Genomic DNA, 24,388 nt, shown 5'->3' on the forward strand with positions numbered 1-24,388 from the left:
GCACATTGTGCATAGCAGCCTGGGTAAGCAAGAAAAGCCTGGTGCTTATGTAAGCAGAACAATGCATGTAGAACACTGAGAGTCAGGGGCAGAGGAGGCCCGAGCCAGGTGAGCCAGAGCCTGCTAACCCCCTGACCCAAACATGGACGGCTCCTCTCCTGTTTCCCTCCCTTGGCAGCATGTGGAGGATTAAGTAAGAGAAGTCATAACACATGTATGTTCCCTGGGCTCCCTGTACAGAATCACTGCCTTATGTAACAGTCTGGATGGAAGTGGAGAACAGGGGGTTTAGGCAAAACTCTAGGATGAGAGCAGGCATTCAGAAACATGCACAGGGTTTGCACATAGCAGAAAACCAGGTGCTGGATGTGCATCTGAGTGCTTGCAAATGGGGAGTATTTTGTGTGAATGGATAATTACCATGGAGCTGGTAGGAAATTAAAATCTTAAAAAGGTAATTAAAGTGGAGCTGGCATCTTTGGAGAGTGGTAGCACTTGAAGATTACTTGTGGTCCTGGGGGAGCACCGCAGTTCTTCTTGTGGTTCAAGCTTGTTGCTGAATGTGGGACTTTGACAAAGGGAGGTGTGGGCTAGCAATTGGCATGACAGAATGATATCTGACTGAGTCACATGCTGAGTGTACTGGACACCTTCTTCCCTACTGGACAAAGGATAGTGCAACTTGTCTTAGGTATGTTCTCAGGGCTCTTTGAAAGAGTTGGCTTTAGGATTAAAGGTAAGATCATTTCTGAGCATGACAAAACCCTAATAAAGACACAGAGGCCCTTTCAGGTGGACAAAGTCCTATGTTCTAACACCCTGCAGGTTAAGGACTTTCATAGTGAGAAAAAGAGAAATTATAAGATTATATCTTAGTCTTTCTCCCTGGTTTTATTGTTACCTGTGTTTTAGTATTTACATGGTTTTTATTGAGTTATTTTATGTATATTTTATTTTAGAAAAAGAACTGCAGATTTATACCCCGCCCTTCTCTCTGAATCAGAGACTCAGAGCGGCTTACAATCTCCTTTATCTTCTCCCCCCACGACAAACACCCTATGAGGTGGGTGGGGCTGAGAGGGCTCTCACAGTAGCTGCCCTTTCAAGGACAACCTCTGTCAGAGCTATGACTAACTCAAGGCCATTCCAGTAGATGCAAGTGGAGGAGTGGGGAAACAAACCCGGTTCTCCCAGATAAAAGTCCACACTCTTAACCACTACACCAAACTGGCTTTAGATGTTGAAATGTTTTAATGTTTGGATGTTCACCACCTTGTGTATTCTATCTGAGCGGAACAGCAGAATACAAATGTTTTAAATAAATAACTAAATATACACTTCAAGAACCCCTGTATGATTAACTGAGATGAGACTCCAAAATATGGACAGTATGACCTGTCTACTGGAACACTGGAAGGCTGAGCTGAACAACATGCTCAGTGGACATCAGGAAACAAATACACCCTCTGAACATGTGAGTATGATATGAGGCTGCCACCTGCTTGCATAAAGAGTTAGTTTTCACATCCTGGTCAAGACCTGCTTGAAATAAATGCAGTACATGTTTCATGGATCCCAGGAATGGGTCAAGGCTCTTCCTGTTAAACCAGTGGATGTGACCCTACAAAATAAATTCTAGATACTGAGCACCTTTCCCAGAAGTCATTGTCTTGGTTATCTCATCTCAGAAGCTTAGCCTTAGAAGACAGTGGCACTCACTATCCTTATGACAAAGTACAGCCAGTCTGATAGTGCATCTAAAATCACTAAAATCCTCCATGGTTCTAAAAACAAACTATCTGATAGGCTAAAGAAGCACGGTCTGTGCGGGCTATGACGTGCCAAGCAGCCCTGAGTGGCCTCCTTTTATCTAAGTTTCCTCATAAGCTTTGGAATGAGAGGGAGTGGAATGAAAATCATACATCAGATCCTCTAGCCAGGGAAATGTCAAACACAGACAAAGAAAATTATACGACAAAGTAAAAAGATGTGAGGGAAGCCTACTTTAGAGATCTCTCCTAGGCAGGAAATGAACCAAGGAGTAGGGTGACCACCACTTGTGCGGCAGGAAACTGACAATTAAGTCCTGCCTCAATGACTAAATGGTATGGATCACCCATGTTAAGATGTCATCCTCCCTGGAGTGAGAATAGGCAAAAACTTCCACTCCTTTGAGAAATGTGTACAAAGATACAGGCCACTGTTCTAGGTGGTTTTGTTCCTACAGTTTGAGTAGAAGAGCTTGCCATTACATAAGAGTTTAAATTAAACTTACATGAAGTATATTTTCTATGATGAGAATTGAGATAATACATATGATAATAAAATGATCACTTAACAGTATCATGAATATTAAAAGCCTTCAGTCTACAGTAACCACCAACAGACTCCAAAGGTTCTTTTAAAGTTCTGTCATACAACAGATGAAGCCTTCCTAATTTCTTCTGAAGAACCTCCTACAGTCTAGCTTAGGTGTGTTTAGCTTTTCATTTGAACATCTCTGAGCTGCTGATGCTGTGTGTTTCCCCCCATATTTTGATTTTGCCATTTTTCTACCATCTTTGGAATCCAAGCACCCTTCCCCTCTTCTATAATAAGCCTTAAAAAAGAAGTCATTTTTCTGGCTTCCCTTAGTACAATTTATTTCTCTGTGATATTTCTCTTAATATCTTTCCCACATGCTAGTCTGTATGGGTGCTATCAGGTTGGTAATAAGGAATTTTCTAGAAGAAGAAGGAGATATTGGGTGTGGACTGAGATTTTCAATCGTTCCTTGTCACAATCCATTGTTCCCACTTGTTTGAAGGCTTCCCTTATTGTCCCAATACCAAAGAGGACGCCAGCAAAGGTTTTAAATGACTATAGGCCAGTGGCCTTGACTTCTGTGATAATGAAGTGTTTTGAACAATTAGTTCGAAAATATATTATTTCCTGCCTTCCTGTTATTTTTGATGAATATCAGTTTGCTTACAGGAAAAATAGATCTACTGAGGATGCTGTTAATACTGTTCTTTATACTGCTTTATCGCATTTGGATAAAAAGGGGACGTATGTTAGAATGTTGTTTGCAGATTTTAGTTCTGCTTTTAATACAATATCACCCCATAGATTGTTGTTTAAGCTTAAAGATTTGAAGCTGTCGGACTCTATATGTGAGTGGATTTTGAATTTTTTGTCAGGTCGTTCACAAAGGGTTAAAATGGATGGATATATTTCCTCCGTGAAGATCTTAAATACTGGCACCCCTCAGGGATGTGTCTTGAGTCCACTTCTTTTCACTATTTACACGTCTGATTGTGTTTCTAGCAGTCTGAGTAACAAAATCATTAAGTATGCAGATGATACAACGTTGGTAGGGCTCATCTCTGAGGATGATGAGTCTGCGTACAGGAGGGAAGTTCAACAGCTGTCCCTTTGGTGTAAAGTAAATAATCTTATTTTAAATATAAATAAGACGAAGGAAATTATAGTGGATTACAGGAAGAGTAGTTTGGACACCCAGCCGTTGTTTATTGATGGTGTTATGGTAGAACAGGTGACAGAATGGAAGTTTCTGGGAATTACCATGAAACAGGATCTAACATGGGGGGCAAATACTTTAGCTCTAGAGAAAAAGGCCCAGCAACGACTATACTACTTAAGACTCTTAAGATCACTACAACTGTCAGGGAGTCTGCTGGTTGCCTTTTATCGTAGTTCCATTGAGAGCATTTTATCTTATTGCCTCTGCGCGTGGTTTGGGAGCTGCACGGAAGCAGAGAGAAGGGTGCTCCAAAGAGTGACAAGAAGAGCACAAAAGATTTGTGGATGTTCTCTCCCCTCATTGGTGGATCTGTATAATATGGCATGTAAAAGGAAGATACAAATGATCCTAAGGGACCATACACATCTGGGCCATTTGCTTTTTGAGATCTTACCGTCAGGTAGACGATATAGAGTGTTGAAGGCTAGGACAAACAGATTTAAGGACAGTTTTTATCCAAGTGCTGTGGTTAGGTTAAATGCAGGGTTATGAAGGATTATCTGTTTTAGATGTATTTAATGGTTTAAATGGTTTTAATGGTTTTATGAATGTTTAATGGTTTTATGAATGTTTATTTAATGGTTTTAATGGTTTTATGAATGTTTATCCGTTTTAGATGTATTTAAATGGTTTTAATGGTTTTAATGGTTTAATGGTTTTAGATGTATTTAAATGGTTTATGAATATGTGTGTTTGATGTGTTGGTATGTTTGTGGAAGAGCACCTCATTTCGTTGCTCTCTTTTTGTTGAGAACAATGACAATAAATTCATCTATCTATCTATCTATCTATCTATCTTATATCCCGCCCTCCACTCCGAAGAGTCTCAGAGCGGCTCACAATCTCCTTTATCTTCCTCCCCCACAACAGACACCCTGTGAGGTGGGTGGGGCTGCAGAGGGCTCTCACAGCAGCTGCCCTTTCAAGGACAACCTCTGCCAGACCTATGGCTGACCCAAGGCCATTCCAGCAGGTGCAAGTGGAGGAGTGGAGAATCAAACCCGGTTCTCCCAGATAAGAGTCTGCACACTTAACCACTACACCAAACTGGCTCTCTTTTCTAGTGTTTCTACCTTATCACTTTGTTATTGCTCTAGTACTAAGCTGGAAGAATGCCAGTCTAGATATTCTCAGGAGGCACTAGCAGTGGTCGCAGGTTACTAGCATATTTTTCAGGGAACCGTCAGTATGTTTCCCAGCAAGGAAAGCCACCATTTCCCCCTTTCTTCCATAATAGAGACCACCCAGCAGAGTCGGATTATATATAAATCACAAGCGGGGAAACTGAGATGTACAAAACCTGCATTCTAGCTTGATTTTCCAAAAGAATGCATCTTCAGTCACTCATTAGAGTTCTCATTATAGAATATACAGATATGGCAGTAAAAACTTTATTTTACAGATAACAGGAAAAGTTGATGTCCAGGTCTCCTTTTTAGCCCTCCCTCTCCTGTACAACAGGGTTCTGGGCAGGTAACAACAGTGTTCTTAAAACAATATCTATAAAGTTATTAAAACAGTTTTTACAATAACATTAACAATTAATCAGATGGCACATAAAGAGAATAGCCAAGTGCCCCTGTCCAGGGCTGGGGGGGGGGGGGGAGAGTAAAATATATTATGGTAAATCAATTGGAGGAATAGCAGATACAAAGACAGGACAGGGGATGGGTAGGAGGAAGGAGAGAGGCCAATCACTCTCAGCCATAAACTTGGAGGGACAGCTCTATCTTGCAGACCCTGCAGAACTGCACCAAGTACTGCAGGGCCCGGATCCCATTCAGCAGAGCGTTCCACCAGGTCAGAGCCAGGGCTGAGAAGTCCCTGATTCTGGTTGAGGACAGCCAGATGCTTTTAGGGCTGGGGATCACCAGTCGGTTGCTATCCCTTGAGCATATAGCTCTTTGGGAGATATATCAGGAGAGGAGGTCCCTGGAGGTATACTGGTCCCAGATCATTTGGGGCTTAAACAGACTGGAACCAAATTTTCAACAGAGCTTGAGAACATAAGCTTAAATTAACTACCTTTCAGTTTCCAATGCTGTACCCAGAGAATTGGTAATATTTTTGGGAATGCTATTTATAACAATCTGTCAACATTCTAACCTATATTTAGAATGTCAACATTCTAACCTATATTTAGAGGAGAATCTGTCATCAGACCAAACACTACGAAAAACATATGGAAACCATTTACAGCAAATGTGGGCTCAAGGTGATTTATTATACAAACCATAAAAACAGAGCATATATAGCTATATATTAATAAGAACTTGACACCTTAATAAATCTCTTATAGCAGTGTTTCCCATTTGCAGGGTCATGGCCCAGTACCGGGCCACGGAAGCCTCACTATCGGGTCACAAGAAAAGCCAAAGCTAGTCCCGCCCCCAGCAACACTAGCCCCGCCCCGTCTCTGTGTTGTGCAGAGAGGAGCTGGACTGCCTTTCCATCCTTCTCCCCCGCTCCCAGTGTTTGAGAGAAAAGTTAGCATCCACTGGCACTTTAGACCCATGAAGTGTTCTTCAAGGTATGAGCTTTCATATGTCTTGCAGTATGTTCTTTTGGAGAGATTTCTCCAGGAGGCCTGAGCGGCAAAGAAGGGTGTGTGTGTTTTTTTCAGCCGAGAGGGGTGGGGAGCGGGCATTACAGTAGCTATTTTTTTTAACCAAACGACCCCTGGGCAGAATTTTTGCTGGCTGGGGTCATCTGATGGTGAGGAAGGCTTTTTTTTCATCCCTCCTTCTTTCTTTTTCTTTCCCTGCAAGTGATGCTCTGTCCGTATTCTTGGTGCTGGGAGGGGGGGAAGCAATAGTGAGAAGGCTTCTAGTGCCCTATCCCCACTGGTGGACATTCTGGTGCCTTTGGGGCATTGTATGAGGGAATTTTGGACTGGATAGTCCACTGGCCTGATCCAACATGGCTTCTCTTATGTTTTTATGTTCTTTCTTTCCATGTCTTTCTTTCCCTTTCTTTCTTTCCTTCCATTTTTACTGGATGAAACTTTTCTGTTCATCATACTGTTGTTGCAGATATAGGAGCTCTGCCAATGAAAAGTTGGCACCCCCAGTTGTAGCCAGGTGGTCTTCTATGAGATTTCTGTGTGAGTGAGTGAGAGTAAGAGGTGTGGGGCAGAAAGAGATTATTGGAGATTACTGTGGTATATCTCAACAGCACTGGAAGAGATGGTACTACGAACTTGGCACCATTTTACTAGTCCTGCTTTTAACAGCTGTCTGACACCAACATTAAACTCTTCCTGTAGATATTAAAAAGGATGAAAGTAGTTCACTGGCTAAGTAGCTGCACAACAGGTTGCTTTTAAAAGCATGGGAAACGCAGCCAGCAAAAAGCTGCAAGCCCCTCATAAATATCCTTTTTGGGATAACTGCAGAAAAGCTTGTATGAACTTCATATAACTTGAAATTAATTCATTAATTGCACTACAATTCTCTGCTACTTGTCACAGCAATTTCCCCGTGTTTCAACAAAGTATGAAAAATAGCTGTCGAAAGGTTTTCTTGAAACCAAGCAAGTTTGGTTGTAGCTTGAGGAAGGATTCCAGTAGTAGCAGCTGAAGGAAGGGCCTACTAAATGTGTCAGCATATTTTGAGGTAGAGCAGCTTCCAGGGCCCAGTGTGGGTGGTACACAGTGCTGGCATTCCTGATGGCAATGGCAATAGCACTCCCAATTGCATACACTGGCCAGTGCTGTTGAGGAAGGGATGTGTAGGCAGTGCAGGCAACTGAACATGGGCATTAGGAGTGCTTGCAAGCTGGAGAAGAATACACAAACAGATAGGTGCATGCAGGTATGGGGGTGAAAAGAGAGGAGCGCCCACTTTCCACCCCCATTTTGGCTCAGCATGAGTTTCAGAGAGATTTTTCTGAAAATGAATTTACTTCCGAAGAAGAGGCAGGTTTGGGGGAGTGCCCTGAAAGTGACATCACAGGAAAAGGTGGAGTTTTGGTTCAGTGTGCCCCGGAAGTGACATCACTTGGTCCTTGACACCACAGGAAATGATATAATTCCTGTGTCTCAGTTCCACCCCCAAAGTCTCCTGGCTCCATCCCCAAATGTTAGTGGGCCACGATGGAGAAGTGTAAAAATAACCAGGCCACGGGAAAGAAAAGTTTGGGAAACGCTGCCTTATAGCAACAGTCAAAAATAAAGTGCACAAAATTTAAGAGAGCATTGACAAAATTTAACAGACCTCCTCCTTCCAAGGTTCTTTAACAGAACTATCTTGCCATGCTTAAAGAGTCTGCATCTTCTAAAGACACACATGGACCCCATGGTTCTTACTTCCATATGAAGTCTATGGCAAAATATTGGAACAACCATAAAAAAAACCTTCAGGAATGGGGCCATACAAACCTTCGTGTGGTAGGAGATCAAAAGGGAAAACTGGCTAAATTTTCCCCCCATGTCTTATATTATTATACTCACCAATGGAATATCTCTAGCCTTTTCAATACGGACTATTTTAACTGTCTCTCCTCCATACAGACCAACATTCTCATAAATCTTTTCATCTGTTAATGGCTCAGGTTGCATTTCCTGCTCAGCAACTTTATCATGAGCCAACAGCAGTGCCTGGTATAAAATAAACAAAGCCATTTATAATCATACAATGTCCTTAATGTGTACTAAATTGAATTTATGTACATTATAGTTTAAAATTCCACCAAGCAAATATAAATTTAACTCAAGGATTATAAGATTTAAGAAGATGATGATGATATTGGATTTATATTCCGCCCTCCACTCAAGAGTCTCAGAGCGGCTCACAATCTCCTTTATCTTCCTCCCCCATAACAAACACCCTGTGAGGTGGGTGGGGCTGAGAGGGCTCTCACAGCAGCTGCTCTTTCAAGGACAACCTCTGCCAGAGCTATGGCTGACCCAAGGCCATTCTAGCAGGTGCAAATGGAGGAGTGGGGAATTCAACCCAGTTCTCCCAGATAAGAGTCCACACACTTAACCACTACACCAGAAAGAGATCTCTTGTCAAAATGGGGCTATAAGCCAGAATCATATCTAAGGAACAAGATACTGTGATTTTAGCAATATGGACTGTGAAGTTAATGTGACAGAAAATGCTGCCAATTGCACTTTTATTTGTAGCTATCCTATGAAGGGCAATCCCACAGAGCATTCTCAGTGCAAATGAGGAACAGAATCTGATGTCTGAGCTGGCTTCTGTAATAATCCAGTCATGAGAGTCATGATTCAAAGAACAAAAATGTGCACACTGTAGAAACGCTATATATTTTAGAATTCTGATGTTCACAATGCCGCATTTTGAGTTCTAGAGACAGTTTTCTTATATAGGCCCTTTCTGCACTGTGGGTTTCCCTGCACTCATGGTATATTTTCTGCATTGACTCCCACTATAGACTCACTGTATATTTTTAATTCTGCATTGCCTCCAGGGTTCTCTCTGCATTTCCGTGTTTATCTTTTAATTCTGCACTGCTCAACTCTCAGTTCAATTTTGCAAGGACCCTCATTCAAGCCAAAAAAGGAAAACAGCTTCTAGTAAAGCAAAGTGATCCCTGCCCAGTTAAGAATGGAAACAGCTTCCAGAAAGAGAGGAGTGATCCTGGTTTGTGTATAAAGAAGGATTTTGGGAACTTTGATGTTTGTTCCTGCCTTCTAAACTTTATATGTTCATGAAACTCAGAAACCTATACTTGAGTGTTTAAGCAGAAACGGAAAAGTAAGCCTCCCCCCAAAGTTTTAAACACCTTGTTGAATAGCAGAAACAATTATTTTTTTGGCAACAAATTATCTGGGGTTTGTGTGCATAAAAATTCGGTTTTACTAACTGTTCACCTCATACGTCCTACACCTTATTCCTCCTGACGTTTTCTCCTCCAAGTTTTTGTTTATTTTGAAGTTATATATAAAGTGACTCAGTGGGACAGCCATAGACAAACAAATAAAAAGAAAATAGACAAGGGGGCTGCTCAGCAAGAAAGAAGACAGAAGGGAAAATTCTGTGTGTGAGGGAGGGAAGAGGGTGAGATTGTTATACATGCACTTATTATTTCTTTGGGTTGTGGCCATAAAAATTTACCATGCAAGCTAGGAACAAAAAATGTAAAATACACACACATCTTAAGAATGCTAAGGGAATTGGTTTTACCGTACAGATAATTAGTTGTTTCCTACCTGAATATGAGGAGCATTCAATATAGAATTAAGTTCCACCCCATCTTTCTGATGACTTGGTTTCAACACACACTGTACCTGAAAGACAACAGAACAAGAAAAAGTTGAAAGCAAGGTCCTCTCCAAATATGCTACCCTTTTGCTGGTATAACTTGTAGTTCCACCTTAAGATATATGAAGGGGTAACAGCCAGACAATGTGAAATTATACTATTTAAAGACAATCACTCATACTGATTTAACAGATTATTTTGTTATGGGATGATTTTTCTAAACTATAATGTGACCTAGCTCATTAAACATATAAAATTAAAATAATTCAGGAATGACCATGCAAGTTTATATTTTGACAAAAGTGCAATTAAAAGTCACCTACAAAATGTATAGAAGTAAATGCAAAAGATATTCATGTGGCTGTAATCAGACATGCAAAGTCATGCCAGGTAAACTGAACTGTGAATAGGTTATCATTTTTGCATTTCAAAGGGAGAAATACTTCCCTCTGTACTACTGTGGTACATGCTCTGATTCAGCATTAGTGCTTTTCAACGATACAAAAGTGAAGAGGGGAGAAAGCTGTTCACTCTTTTTTTATTCTGAACTGCAGCTAGTAAACAGAGTGGTAAAACTGATCAGACTGGATCACCATTACCTCCTGTCCTAGCTTCTTTATTTAGAAAATGTATGTGCCACCTTTCCAGAGACCTCCTTGTGGCAGCTCAGAAAGTAAAAAGAATACAATAAAAAAATAAAACTATAAAAATTATCAGGAAGCCAAAAACAAACAGCATACAACATCCAGCATGATAAACCAGGGGTGAAGCTCATTTGTTATGAGGGCCAGATCTGACATAAATGGGACTGTCAGGCTGGCCATGTGTGTCATAAAATGTAATGCCAGGTACTTGAGAACTGAGCGTAGGAAAACATGAAATAGCAGGGCATTGCAAGCTTCTGCCCCCCGCCCCAAGTCTACTCAGTGACTCTCCAGGATCTCAGGGTTTTTTTTTTTTAACAGGGTGGTTTGAAATAATTATTTTGGAGGATGTACTAAAAGGAATGACAGGATTGCCCATTGGAAACAATGGGAGATGCCTGAAGGCCTACTGGAGGTAATGGGAGCCAAGAATGCCAATTGACTTGCATGGGCTCCATTGAAATACATCGCAGTACAAAAAAAAGTTGCAATGAAAATGTGGAATGGATTTTTCATTAAGGTCTCTGGGCCTGACAGACTTCTCTGGGAATGGCAAATCCATTCCATATTTTCATTGCAACTTTTTTTGTGCTGCAATGTATTTCAATGGAGCCCAGAGGAGCTTCTGACCACAGGGGAAGCCAGCAAGGTCAAGCTGGGAAGTCTGGCAGCCCCGTCCTCTGCTCCCTGCACTCAGCAGAAGCTTGAGTTCAGAAGGGTGAGGATAGGCAGGGGGAGAAGAGAATGATGGGCCAAATTAAAGCCTTGAGTGGGCCACTTCTGGCCCATGGGGCATAGGTTTAACACCCCTGTGCTAAACAGTCTTTGGGACAGCAGTAGAACATAAAACAGCTTAAAAAGTTAAAAAGTTCAGACTTGGGGTAAAACTAAATATTTTTGAGTAGTGCCTAAAGGACAGTAAGATCAGTGCCAGGAAAGCCTGAAGGGGGAGGTCATTCTACAGGTGATGCCCCACCCCCCAAAAAAACTCCATCTCTGGTTGCCACTTGCCTCACTTAGGCAGGTGGGACCACAGAAAGCATGGCTTGGAAAGAGGATCTCAACTGGCAGGCTAGACAGTGTGATGAAAAGCAGTCCTTCAAGTACTCAGGCCCAAGGTGTTTAGGGCCTCAAAAGTAAGAAATGCCATCTTGATCTGTGTCCAAAATTACATTAACAGCTTGGATCCAAATTATGTAGGGGAGAGCAATTTTTGCTCATTCTTCCTTTCCACCAGACACTGTGGGGGGGGGAGATTTTAGGAGAATGGAAGGTTGTAGCAAGGGAAGAAATTTTGCTTCCAAGTGTGGCTGCATTTGCATAGCACAGCATTCTATCCAGTTTCATTTGTGAGGAAAACTTTAAAATGCATATTTCTGAGTACATTTGGAGAAACAGACCCCATATTGTTCAAAGAAAACATTCTATCATGTTTAGACTTCAGATTTTTTTCTTAACAGGTTAATGATAATACAAAAATAATCCTGGTCAGTAATCCTTCCACCCAAACCCAACAACCCAAAAATAATTAGAAATTTTAAAGACAAGACAGGAAGACAAAAGACAATGATGGCAGTAGAGAGAGAAGAGGGAAAAAAGGCTGATGGTGACAATTATAAATACTGCTAACATGGATGACAATCCAAACACTGCCTTCAGAAACAATTCTGTCTAGAAGTACAAATGGCTTCTGATTCTCTCAATATCCTTCCCTTTATTTAACTCATGAGAGATTTCCCCCCAAAACATATAAGAAAATGAACAGTTAGAGCCTTGCACTTTAAATAACAAAAAAAGACTACATAAATCTTCCTATGGATTAATGAATATGTACATATTCTTCATCATGTTCCCTCAGTACTGCTTCCTACTCCCTGAAAAATTATTGCTGATTCACAGTCTGACATTCATAAATTAGAGGGGTACTTAGACTAGTCTGTTGTAGCAAACTCATGAAAATTCATACTGAGATAAATGTTGTTAATCTTTAAGGTGCCACTGGACATTCCTTTTATTCATATCAACCTTGACTAAACAGCAAGTGACTATATTGTCCTTTTGAATGTCCACTTCTGTTCCAGGGATGCTGGTTAATGTTGCTGTGGAGAAACGCCATCTTGGTTAATGTTGGTGCTTGGTTGGAGGGGAACATGAAACTACTAGGCAGGCTGTGTGGCCTAGCCTTCCCTTCACTCCCCCCCTCCCTTCCGGAATTAAACCATCAACTCTAGGGGGAAAGCCTCCTAGAGGGGCAGGAAGTTCTTTAGCCTTCCCCTCATTCCCTCCTCCCTTCTGGAGTTAAACCAGCAACTCTAGGGGGAAAGCCTCCTAGAGGGGCAGGAAGTTCTTTTGGGGTTTTTTTATTTGAATTAGGCGGGAAAAGGGCAGTTCGCAGCTGGCCCTCAAAGAGAGAGGTTGTGAGTCTGTGGGCTCCTGACTGTGGGAGAGGCCTACTCAAGAGGCAGTCAGATTGAGTAAGTAATTCAGTCAGACTGAGTAAGTAATTCAGTCAGACTGAGTAAGTAATTCACAAGGTAGACCAAGTTTACACCAGGGACGAGAGGATGCGTTGAAATCCACCTTTTATTTGCCCTTCTTGTTGCTGATCAGGTGCTGTGCTAAACTGTTACATGTAACTATTTTTGTTTTTATTTTTCTTTCTCTTATTAAACTTTTTTTACTGTTTTGAATGCTGGCAGTCAAACTCTGTACCACATAGATCCCCAACCGCGTTAGACCATGCTGCTTTATGAAGGGAGCTCCGGGGAAGGGGGAAGGCATGCAGTTGGATAAGGTGCCAATCCTCCAGGGGTTCCCCGAAGAAGTGCTGTGGTCTCTGTGATACCCAAGTACAGGGTGGCAGAGCACCTTGAGGCCTGGCCTCAGAGCTGGAGAGGGGGATTGGGAGTCCTGTTCCTCTCAATCTGAACCCCTAGACTGAGCAGGTGGTGGCAGCGAGCCCAAGTGGCCAGAGGAGAAATAGCTCCCTCCAGGAGTTGGCGACTCAATAGGGAGTTGACGGGACCGGGTCTGAAGGCAGAATCGGGCCGGTTCCGTCACAGTTGCCTTCTACTTTCCTCAGCAATAACTACTAACATCCTTCATAATGTGAACAAAATTGTACAGTGAGCAGAGATATCAGGATCCATTAATGCTATGGAAAGAGGTCAATGCAGAAAAGTCCATGCTTTTGAATACACTGTAATGGAGACATGAGAAACTGCTGAGCAGAAGTTCTGTCAAAATCAACAGGATTTAACCCACAAGTGCATTTATTTAGGTTCAAAGTATAAGATGAAGGTCTCAAGCCAAATCACTCAGACCTTTAAATGACATGTTTTGGAAGAAACAAGTTCTAGTGAAGCTGATTGGCTTTGTTTTTCTCAGTAATGGAAATATATAAGGTTCAGTGCTTTTTGCTTTAAAAAGTATTATGCCATGAGAAATGCTAAATCTATTATCACCTAAGCACTTAGTGTAAAAAGGTCTATTCATTATGTGAAACATATCTTGATGGCATACCACAGTCTTCCATGTCAAGCTACTATGCTGATAATTGCATCAAATTATCTTTGAGGGTCACTCAGACTATGGTTCAGTAATCCTGGCTTCATTTTTGTCACATTTAACTGGCTTAATCAATTTAATTAAATTTGATGTTTAACAGCTATTTTTATACCAGACACAGATTGCACCAAATTATTTTAGGGAGTTAATCTCCACATAAATTCCTTAAGCCTGCATGCTTTACTCAGCCTTCTAATTAAATTAAAGTTTCAAGAAACAGATAAATCATATTTTCTTTGCTTTATTAAAATTACTTATTTGCCCCCAACCATAACTGAGAAAGCACCTAGACTTAACCCAGCAAAGTATTATTCAGAACGTAAACTGGAAAGCTAGCAAAACAATTTCTTTTGAATTTTTAACGTCTGATCAATTAATCAGAAAGGCTGCATTCCAGAAGGGTGTTTGCACAGCTTCCATGCATTCACTCAGGCTACTCCACAGTATTCTGTCAACTGCTGCTCCACAGGAATTCCAAACTTCTTTCTTGCTTTCTAAGTTTAAAAGCAATTTGGGGATTCTTACGAAAAATACTGGTTATGCACCGGTGGTTGGGTTGCCAGCCTGGGGCCTGGAGATCTCCCGCTTTTACAATAGATCTCCAATTGGCAGAGGTCAGTTCCCCTGGAGAAAATAACTGCTTTTAAGGGTGGACTGTATGGCATTGTACCATGCTGAGGCCCTTCTCCAAACCCCGCCCTCTCCCAGATCCACTCCCAAAATCTCCAGGAATTTTCCAACACAGACCTGGCAGCCCTAACTGACGGGCAGTTCCCTTCTAAAGGTATATACACGTCACCGTCTCACACCTGTTTCCTGATTCTCTTTACTTTCATATCATCACGCCACTTCGTATCATCTGACTATTGTTGGGGGGAAATGCAGACTGATCTTTCAGGTATTTGATGCTTTAAGGAACAAACAGGATGCTACAATGCTATACAAAGTAAAATTATTTATATCAGCTCAATTGCCTGAAATATGCAAATGAAAACAATTACACTAGGGCTAGAAAATTCCAAGTAACTGCGAAGTACTTCAAAAATCACCATGAGGGAAAAAATGAGACTAGATCTAGTCCTTTAGAGATCATGGGTGTTTTCAATGGTAATTTTTCAAGAAACAGACCTACAGCAAAGTATACATACGTTCCATTTCCAAGCCTCCCTCACATTCACACTGCTGCTGTTAAACAGCAACTTTTCAGAGGAGCTACTGAAGACTTGTTTGAGTTTGTTCTTAAAATTTAAGGAATTGCAGCCATCACTCACTGGACAGCTTTTCTGTTTATTTGTGCTTTCTCACTTTCACGTAGGTTAAGTAGATAAAGTTGCATGACCATTCTGCAGGAATCATTCAAGACCCATTAGGCTGGAGTTTTCTTGTTTTCTTGTCATTGTTTCAGAACTTTAATGGAAGGCATGCCAAAATAATTAAAGCACAATGTTCTAGTTAAGAGAGAATGCATACTATAGGCATGTGAAAATATACATTCCAGTAAATTTGAACAAAATTGTTTTTTAATATAATTCAAACTGCTGTGAGTTCTCAAAAATGCTGTATAGTTACTAATTAACACAGTTCTCCAATTTAACTACAGAAAAACAAAGCAAACAATCACCATTCAAATAATGTTAATAGAAAAGGTAAAGCTTGCTTCTATATCAGTCACCCATTTGGATGACAAGTAAAACAATAGAAAAAGTCAAATCCATGTTTGTTAGAATGCTAGTTCATCATATATCTGATACAGTTCCTTTTCAAGATGTCAATGGAAAGCACAGTTTTGTTCTGAACAGAACATCAAGCTTAGATGTTTGGCAGGAGATACTTTAAGATGTGCAAAGGGTTTCACATATTTTGCAGTTTCTTTGAACAATGACCCCCATGCCATGTCACAGTCTGCTTTTGAAGTCTCCTCTGGTTGGTTTGGCATGTGGTATGTTGGGCTGCTGTTTGATAAAAACAAGATTAACCCTCCTCTGGTATGCTGAAGTAGTGATGCAGTCTTTGGGATCCTGGCTTTCAAAGAACGAAAGATTAATGTAATTTGCCATTTATACTTCTTTCTCTCTGTCTCTATAAAAGCTAGCTTCTCAAAGTTTAAAGTTATTCTCTTTTAAGAGGAAAAAAAAGATAACACTGTAGGCTATGCATATGTTTGTTGTTTCCTATCTTCATATTTTTTATGATGTACTTATGTTTGGCTGTTTTGAAAAAGTTTACCATTAGTAGTGCTAGATAAAAGATACAAAATACATACCTCTTGTGCAAGTTCTTGTGCATTGGAGATTAGAGGGTATGGAGGACTTGCTTTGTTCATATGAACTGTAACAGCATTGTATATCTTAAATGCATTCTGAAAGTCAGTGTTTTGGACTAGCTGCAATATTAGAGAAATTTCCTCTTGGCTTTGGGGATCTATCAGAGTGTGCTGGACATGTTTAAGAGAAGATAGCAGCTCATCAACTTCTGAAAAGGAAATCAATACACATTAGTTAACATAGATGTATTAAATATGTAGGACAAAAAAAAAGCAAGTGGAGGGGCTAGCTATCAGATACATTACAACTTTCCCTAGATGCAGCCTTCTCGCTGCATCAGCCATCTTTAATAGAGAATTGTTTATTTCTGCATTGATGAAAACATCACTTCTAAGAGTAAAACAGGCAAAAAGCACAGAAATATATGATTATTTGCAGAAAGAAAAGCCAAAATTCTTTCTCAAATTATTTGTATGATTCCTATCATCAGTTTCAGCTAACATCAATATCTGTTCAATATAAAACACATTTGTTCTACACATTTTAGTGTGTTATTCCAAATAGAGGCAAATATGTTATTCTCCAGGATGTACTAGAAGAAATAGAGACAACGTCTAATAAACATTATATGCAGTCTATGGTTAACAGACCATTTCTCTCAAAGTTTCTGAACTTGGGCCTTCCCTTCTAAATCTATGCTACCTTGGGGAGCAATAGCAGGGGTGGCCAATGGTAGCTCTCCAGATGTTTTTTACCTACAGTTCCCATCAGCCCCAGCCATTGGCCATGCTGGCTGGGGCTGATGGGAGTTGTAGGCAAAAAACATCTGGAGAGCTACCGTTGGCCACCCCTGCAGTATAGCATCAATAAACTGTCCCACGGATGAACATGTAGATCCTTGCATGTAGTCAGGAGTGTATGGGTGAGTGCTAGAATCATTGAGCTAGGTAACAACATACTGACATCACAAAAGGAAGAGTAAGACCTGACCTGGAGAGCCCAGGCAAGCCCAATCTCATTCAGATGTTGAAAGTTAAGCAGGGCCAACCCTGGTAAGTAGTTGGAAGGAAGACCTCCAAAGGAATATCAAGTCCAGGATGCAGAGGCAGGTATATCAAGCCACCTCTCTGAAAAATGACCTAGCCCTGCCAGTTGTCACCAAAAGTCACAATGACTTCCACACATGCAAGCACATACACACACATGCACGTGACACCCATTTGGTGTAATAGTTAAGCACACAGACTTTGATCTTGGAGAACCAGGTTTGATTCCTTACTCCTCCACATGCACCTGCTGATGTGACCTTGAGTCAGTCACAAGTTTTCACAGAGCTGTTCCTCTCAAGAGCAGTTTCTGTCAGAGCTCTCTCAGCTCCAGCTACCTCACAGAGTGTCTGTTGTGGGGAGGGGAAGAGAAAGGAGATTGTAAGCTGCTCTGAGACTCCTTTGGGTAGTGAAAGCTAGGGTATAACTCCAATCTCCTCCTTCACACACACACACAAATACTTTTTAAAAATCTAAAAGGAAGAGTAAGGTCTTCCAGTTCATCTCCTAGAACCACATTCTGGGAAACTGAATGAAGCAATTCTTTTTGAACTCTCTTCATCCCAAATCATACTGGGAGAAGGAGGCAGTAATAGTGTCATAACTCCTACAAAACTGATGTGAACCAGTGAGGTTCCCCTGCCAGGAGACATTCAACCTATTCACATCTTGGCTGGTGGGAGAGGAAGGTACCACCTGCTTCAAGATCCTCCTCCCAGTACATATTAAAGTCTATCACATTAGGTGCCCCATACTAACAAAAGCAGTTCAAGAGCCACTACTCTATGCAAAATAGCTTTCTAAACTGCAGTCTCACTTTTTACTTAAATTATTATGAACATAAAAGTTATAACACTGATCTATTATATTCACACAAAAATCACACAAAAGAACAATAGTCATGTGTTGACAGTACTAAAGTACAGTCACATCTATCTTTTCTGGCTAAAAGCCAAGCAGTTTAAGGAAGAAAGCAAAGTATGCTCATTTCACAGCACATCATAAATCTTGAAACATGAAAGAAAGTGATAGTAAAAGAATCATAAATAGGCATTAGAACATAAAAGATATTTACACTTCTAAAAGAGGTCAACAGATTTTACTGTTATGTTTCAAAATGTAAGATAAATATGTAGAGTTAAGCGGTACGTAAATTAATTTATCTAATACATTTCTTAAAATCAATAGCAAAAGTGGCTTGAATCAAAAGACTTGACATATTTTGTAAGTGAAAATTCTGTGACTTCTTATACAAAGTAAAAGATGGACAAGGATAGTCATTCTAACAGTTTCTTTTGCATACATATCAGCACCTCTAACATAGTAACAAATTCTGACTATACACAAAAAGACTAACAATAATGTCCTCAGCAATTTGCCTCTTTTGCAGAGCCACCATTTACCATCAAAGTCCCTGTATCATAGTCCTTGTGCATCAGAGTCACTTCTCCGCCTGTCAGAATGAGGGCACATTTCAGAGAAGCACAAAACTCAAAGAGCTACAATGAGCAGCTGAATGGCTCCTGGCCAAGGATATCACCATACCCTACTTCTTGGGCTTGAGGAACAACAAAGCAAACAACAGTCTGCACTGTGACAGCTCAAGGTGTTCCATGGAACTGGGCTGCAAGAAACTAAAGGTGCATTTTCTCCTCCCACTAAATCCAAACTGCTAGAGAAGTTCAGGAAAGCAAAACAGAATGTCACAAGCCAGATACAATTACACAGTAAGTCAATTACATATTTAATTCCAGATTTGCTACTTATTTATTTATTCAATTAATTTGTACCATACCTTTCTCCCCAATGGGGACCCAAAGCAGCTTACAGCATTCTCCTCTTTCCCATTTTATCCTCACAAAACCCCCATGATGTAGGTTAGGCTGACAGAGTGTGACTAGCCCAAACTCACCCAGCAAGCTTCCATGGAATGAATGGAGATCTGAGCCTGGGTCTCCCAGTTTGCACAGGGGTTTTAATAAACCTTTACCTTTACTCCCTGCTGAAAGTCTGAGACTCTGAACCACTCCACTCCACTGGCTCTCTTAAATAAAGCATGGATGAATCATACTAAGTCCCATATTTCTTGACTAAAGTGCTTCTTCTGTGTTAACATTTAACATCCCCTTAAAAACAACTCTTTTCAATTAAATGAAACCCTAATCAGAATCTAAAGTGCTTGTCAGTTCCACATTTCTGGCAGCTAATGCTGGCAATACTTCAACAGTAACACCCCACAAAGCTTAAGGAGCTATAAACCTTCAGCCACCCTCTCCCCCATGTGCATACAGAAGTATTTTGAACCAAAAAAAGGGGTAGTCTACACACAAAAAGGCAAAATTTCTTCTCAACACTGATAAATGGCAAAGTATATTTCTCTACTCAATACACCTTTTATTTTGTATTATGAGTCAAATTGCACCTTTTTCTGGCTTCAGTGGCAGACAGAGAAGATAGCCAATCCAATTCCAAGAAAAGTAGAAAAGGAAGAGATCTGTAATTCTGAGGGAGGATTCTTTTTCAAGATAGGGAGGATAGCCAATCTACCAACTGAAACATCCTTTATTTTGTGCCAATGTAATTAGTTTGCTAATGGAATACTTTGTTTTCGAACTTCAACATCAAACAGAATGCAGAAGATGAGCTGAATGCATTTGAACACAAAACTATATCTTCACTTCCTCACTTTATTCCTTATCACACAAAACTCATACTAAACCCTACTTGCATCATGAGGAGAAATCGCCAAGATGGTTTGCTGTTTGAAACAATGGGGTCAACAGGCTTTATTTAGAATGAAGATTTGCTTTTACTTATTAGTGAACATATGGAGCAATTAATTCATTTAGAATTTTTATGGACAAGTTTGTTCTCATATGACAGAAATCAGAGAAGGAAGCCACAAGATTAGTGAACTACCATATTCTTCCTGATTAGAAAGTCCTGTTGCATTGTTTATTGGCTATTTTATGCTGTTTGTCATGTTCTCAGAGTGCAGGCAGGCAGGAGTCCAAAGCCAGACCAAAGTCAAAGTCCAGGAAGTCAAGCAGGAGCCAGGAGCCAAGTCACCAATGCAGAATCACAAATCGGAATCAGAAGTCATTGTCCAGAAGCCAAAAGGTCAGGGTGCAAAGGAAATCAAGCAGGTCAGGATCAGGGATCAGGAAGGAGTGTGGATGCAAGCCAGAGAATAGACGTTGCTTCTACAAGGTTACCAGGTCCTGGGTGGGAGCTATATGGGGGCCTCAATCAGCCTGCTCCCTGGGTGGCAGTGACTCTGCTAGAACTCAGGGCTAAGAGATATGAAGCATTGACGTGCCTCATGTCTTCACTCTGAAAGTTCTTTCTGGAGATTGCTTCGAACTCTTGAGATGGGAGGGGGGGGAGCTTGGAAGAGACTGATCATCAACAACTGACACTGGTGCCAGGAGAGTGATTGATGGGCCAACTGCTGTTTGTTCAGCTGAGGAACTGGCTGGCAACTCTTCCAGGTCTGTTAACCCTTCCAGCTTCTCCTCATCAGGGCTCATGACACTATTCCCCCCCGCAGGACCCCCCACACACACACAGACGGGCCAGGGCAGGCCGTGTGGAACTGCTGCACAAGGTCAGGGGCATGTTGGTTGTCCGCGGGTTCCCATGAATGGTCCTCGGTGCTATAGCCTTCCCAGTACACGAGGTACTGGAGGTCCCCGTGGTGGATTCGGGAGTTCAGGAGCTGGTGGACCTTGTATTCCTCCTTGTCATCGACCAGGACAGGTGGAGGCGGCGCTGGAGGCAGTGGTCAGATGGGATCCAGTGGTGTAGCAGGAACAAGGAGGGGTTGGTGGAAGACCGGCTGGATGTGGAGGGCAGCCAGAAGCTGTAGCCAGAAAGCAACGGGGTTGATTTGGTCTGTAATCAGGTAAGGCCCTGCAAAGTGGGGGTCCAGCTTGGGAGGCCGACGCAGGTAACGGGTGGAGAGCCAGACGTGGTCCCCAAGTTTCAGTGGGGGCCCCACCTGTCGCTTTCGGTCGGCGGCTGTCTTGTAGGCCTCTTTAGCCTGTTGGAGCTGCTCTCGGACCAAGTCCTGGAGAGTCCAGAGTTTCTGCAGGTGCGCATCAGCAGCAGGGACTGCTGTGGAGGGCAGGACTGCGGGGAAGAAGCGAGGGTGGTAACCATAGGTGGCTGCAAATGGGGTCTGTTGCATAGACGCAAATACGGCACTGTTGTAGGCAAACTCGGCTGGGGGTTGCAAGGCAGCCCAGTCATCCTGCTGGAGCCCATGCAGGCAACAGCAACAGCAAGCCTTTATTGGCATATAACAGATTTAGCAGTAAAATAGCAATATAAATAATATAAAATCCTAGATTATAGAGTACATAGGCAGCTAATATATTAAAATAAGTAAAATATATATGAGTAGAGTTTAGCCAAATTAAATAATTAAAACAAATAAAATGTGGTCATTCCAGAACCATTCTCTGTCGTATTTCCATGGCCTGTTGAAGAAATCTAGCCACCATTAAAGTTACCTCAGAGCAAGTGTCATTTAAAAGTTTGTGGACTTTGCCTGAATCAGCACAGCTGAACATATCTGCTAAGATATCTTTCAGGTATATACAACTAATATCATCATAAAGAGGACAGTTCAATAATACATGGGAAATAGTTTCAATACACTCGGGATTACAAAAACAGTGTCTATTAGAGTATTTAATCCTGTTAAATCTACCAAATAGGATAGCAGATGGTAATGCATTACATCTCGTTAACGAGAACGCACGCCGTTGCTGTGGAGCTTGTAGAGAGGAGAAATATGACGCTAATTTCCCTACTGAGAGAGGAAGTTTGAAATTCAGCGGGGAGCAAGATTTGTTGGCTAGGCTATAAAATGTTTGCATTTCAATATCTAGAATTCTGAGCTTAAGTTTCAAAAATGCATCTTTTAAGGATAGCATAAGAAGTGAATCTAAATCAATGCCCATAGATTTAATTTTCCTCTCAATAAATACTAGCCAATTTGACAAATTAGATTCTGAGAGCAGTTGATATAAAAAGCTCTCTGAGTCAGAGTGGAAATGTAGCCGTAGCCAGTATTTAAGTGACATTAGCCATGCTTGTGTTTCCACAAGATTCGTCCCTGTTTCTAAACACAAAATTGCATATGGTACGCACTTTGGGAATCCCAGAATTTTCCGTAGGAATTTTGATTGAACACCTTCAATGTTATCATCCAAAGCTGTGATCCACACTGGGACCCCATATAAAAGCTGTGGTATCACTTTAGCCTTAAAGATTTTTAGCGCGGCTGGGATAAACTGATTGCCTCTGCTGTAAAAGAAGCGCTGGATAGCTGCAACGCTAACATTGACTGACTTAATTATACAGATACAATGATTAGTCCAAAGTGTGTTATATTGAAAATGAATTCCTAGGTATTTGTAGTATTTTACTTGTTCTATCTCTTTGCCGCCTATTCACCATTTAGTTGGTTTCCAAGATTTGGAAAAAACAACAATTTTAGATTTGTCATAGTTCAATAGGAGCTTGTTGTTGTTAAGGAAGGTGATACAGCGAACAAGCAAACGCTTTAATGCAATTCTGGAGCAAGATAATAAGACTGTATCGTCCGCATATAACAATAAGGGAACATGTCTGGCACCAAGTTTTGGACTATGATGGTCAGTATCTGACAAAAAGGGAGCAAGATCATTAAGAAAGAGGTTAAACAAAAAGGGGGCCAACACACAACCTTGTTTAACCCCCTTTCTTAACAGGATTTTTGACGCAAGATTGCCTGATAAAGAGCATTTGTCTTGACAAAAGTTGAAAGTATATAATTTTTTAATGAGCATAAGGAGTCTTTTATCAATACTTGTTTGATTCACATTTGGGCTAGACTTCCAGTTTCCAGGCGATGAATCAAGGCGGCTGCCGCCGAAGCTCCAAAAACGCTAAGTTGTTTTATTAGCCTTTTAAACAGCATTTACTTTTTTTCTGTTCCTTTAGGCTGTTAATTGTTTGAAGCAGCTTAACAGCAACATAGTCAACTCTTCCTGGCCGACTTTTATCTCCTTGTTTTATAAATAGCTGGTCGCTAGGTATTTACTGGCTCGTTTTCCAGCTGATGTTTTTAGAGGAATAGCATGTAATTGCTTGCAACTTGAAAAGTTGCTAAATTTTGCCCTGGCTGAAAGAGACTGTTTGGTGATGCATCCCTGCGGTTTAATATCAGCCTGAGCCAAGGAAATAAAGCAGTTACTTTTTGCTATTACATTTTGAGACTAATATGGGTGTGTCTAAGCGTAGAAGAGACCAAGAGGAACCTTTATTACCTCCTCCTAAGCAAAAGAGAATTGGAGACTTTTACTCTGCACAAATTCCAACCTCCAATCATTTTGAGATTCTAGCCATGCAGGCGGAAGATGTTCTGGAGTTAGAGCTGGGCTGTTTCAGGATCCATGGGCAGCTTGGGACATGGAACAAAGTGAGCCATCTTGGTGAAGATATCCACCATCACCAGGATGCAAGTGTGCCCCTTGGACATGGGGAGCTCGGTGATAAAGTCCAGGGAGATAGTGTCCCACAGTCCTGCAGGTGTGGGTAGGGGATGCAAAAGCCCTAGGGGCTTGGCCGGTACATCCTTGGCCTGCTGGCAGACCTCACAGGAACTGACATAGTGGGCCACGTCGGCATGGATGCGAGGCCACCAGAACTTCTGCGTGAGCAGGTACAGGGTTTTGTGTTGGACGAAGTGCCCCACAGAAGGGGAGTCATGGGTCAGGCGGAGCACGTCGGCCCGAAAGGGCCTCAGAGGCACGTATAGGCGCCCATGGTACAGGAGGAGACCTTGACGGGTAGAGAGGTCCCCGGCCAGGCTGTCTTGCACTTCCAGGAGGCGTTGCTGAGTCCAGGGATCTTGGGCCTGGCTGACCTGGATGCCTGCAGCCAAGGTCGGGCGAGTCATGGAGGCAGCAAAGACCGAGGGTGCAAGGATGAGCCCAGTTGGCATCTCCTCCGTTAGAGGCACAGCGTACTCCAGTTTTCGGGAGAGGGTGTCCGCTTTCTGGTTCTGGTTCTGCGGGATGCAGGTGATCCGGAAGTCAAATCAGGAAAAGAAGAGGGACCACCG

The 24,388-nt window shown here is 41.6% G+C and overlaps 1 protein-coding gene across 2 annotated transcripts in view; it reads right to left on the bottom strand.

The window, feature by feature from the left end:
• Nucleotides 1–24,388, bottom strand: part of LOC132590610 (protein PALS1) — a 136,473-nt gene that overhangs the window by 57,312 nt on the left and 54,773 nt on the right. For both annotated transcript variants that reach the window (XM_060263579.1, XM_060263580.1), the window contains 3 exons: nt 16,228–16,436; nt 9,702–9,779; nt 7,974–8,120 (listed from right to left, as the gene is read on the bottom strand). In XM_060263579.1, the coding sequence (XP_060119562.1) occupies nt 7,974–8,120; nt 9,702–9,779; nt 16,228–16,436 (434 nt within the window). The remainder of the gene's footprint in view (nt 1–7,973; nt 8,121–9,701; nt 9,780–16,227; nt 16,437–24,388) is intronic.

Source organism: Heteronotia binoei, unplaced genomic scaffold (assembly GCF_032191835.1).
Source record: "Heteronotia binoei isolate CCM8104 ecotype False Entrance Well unplaced genomic scaffold, APGP_CSIRO_Hbin_v1 ptg000334l, whole genome shotgun sequence".
In the NCBI taxonomy this organism is placed as follows: domain Eukaryota; kingdom Metazoa; phylum Chordata; class Lepidosauria; order Squamata; family Gekkonidae; genus Heteronotia; species Heteronotia binoei.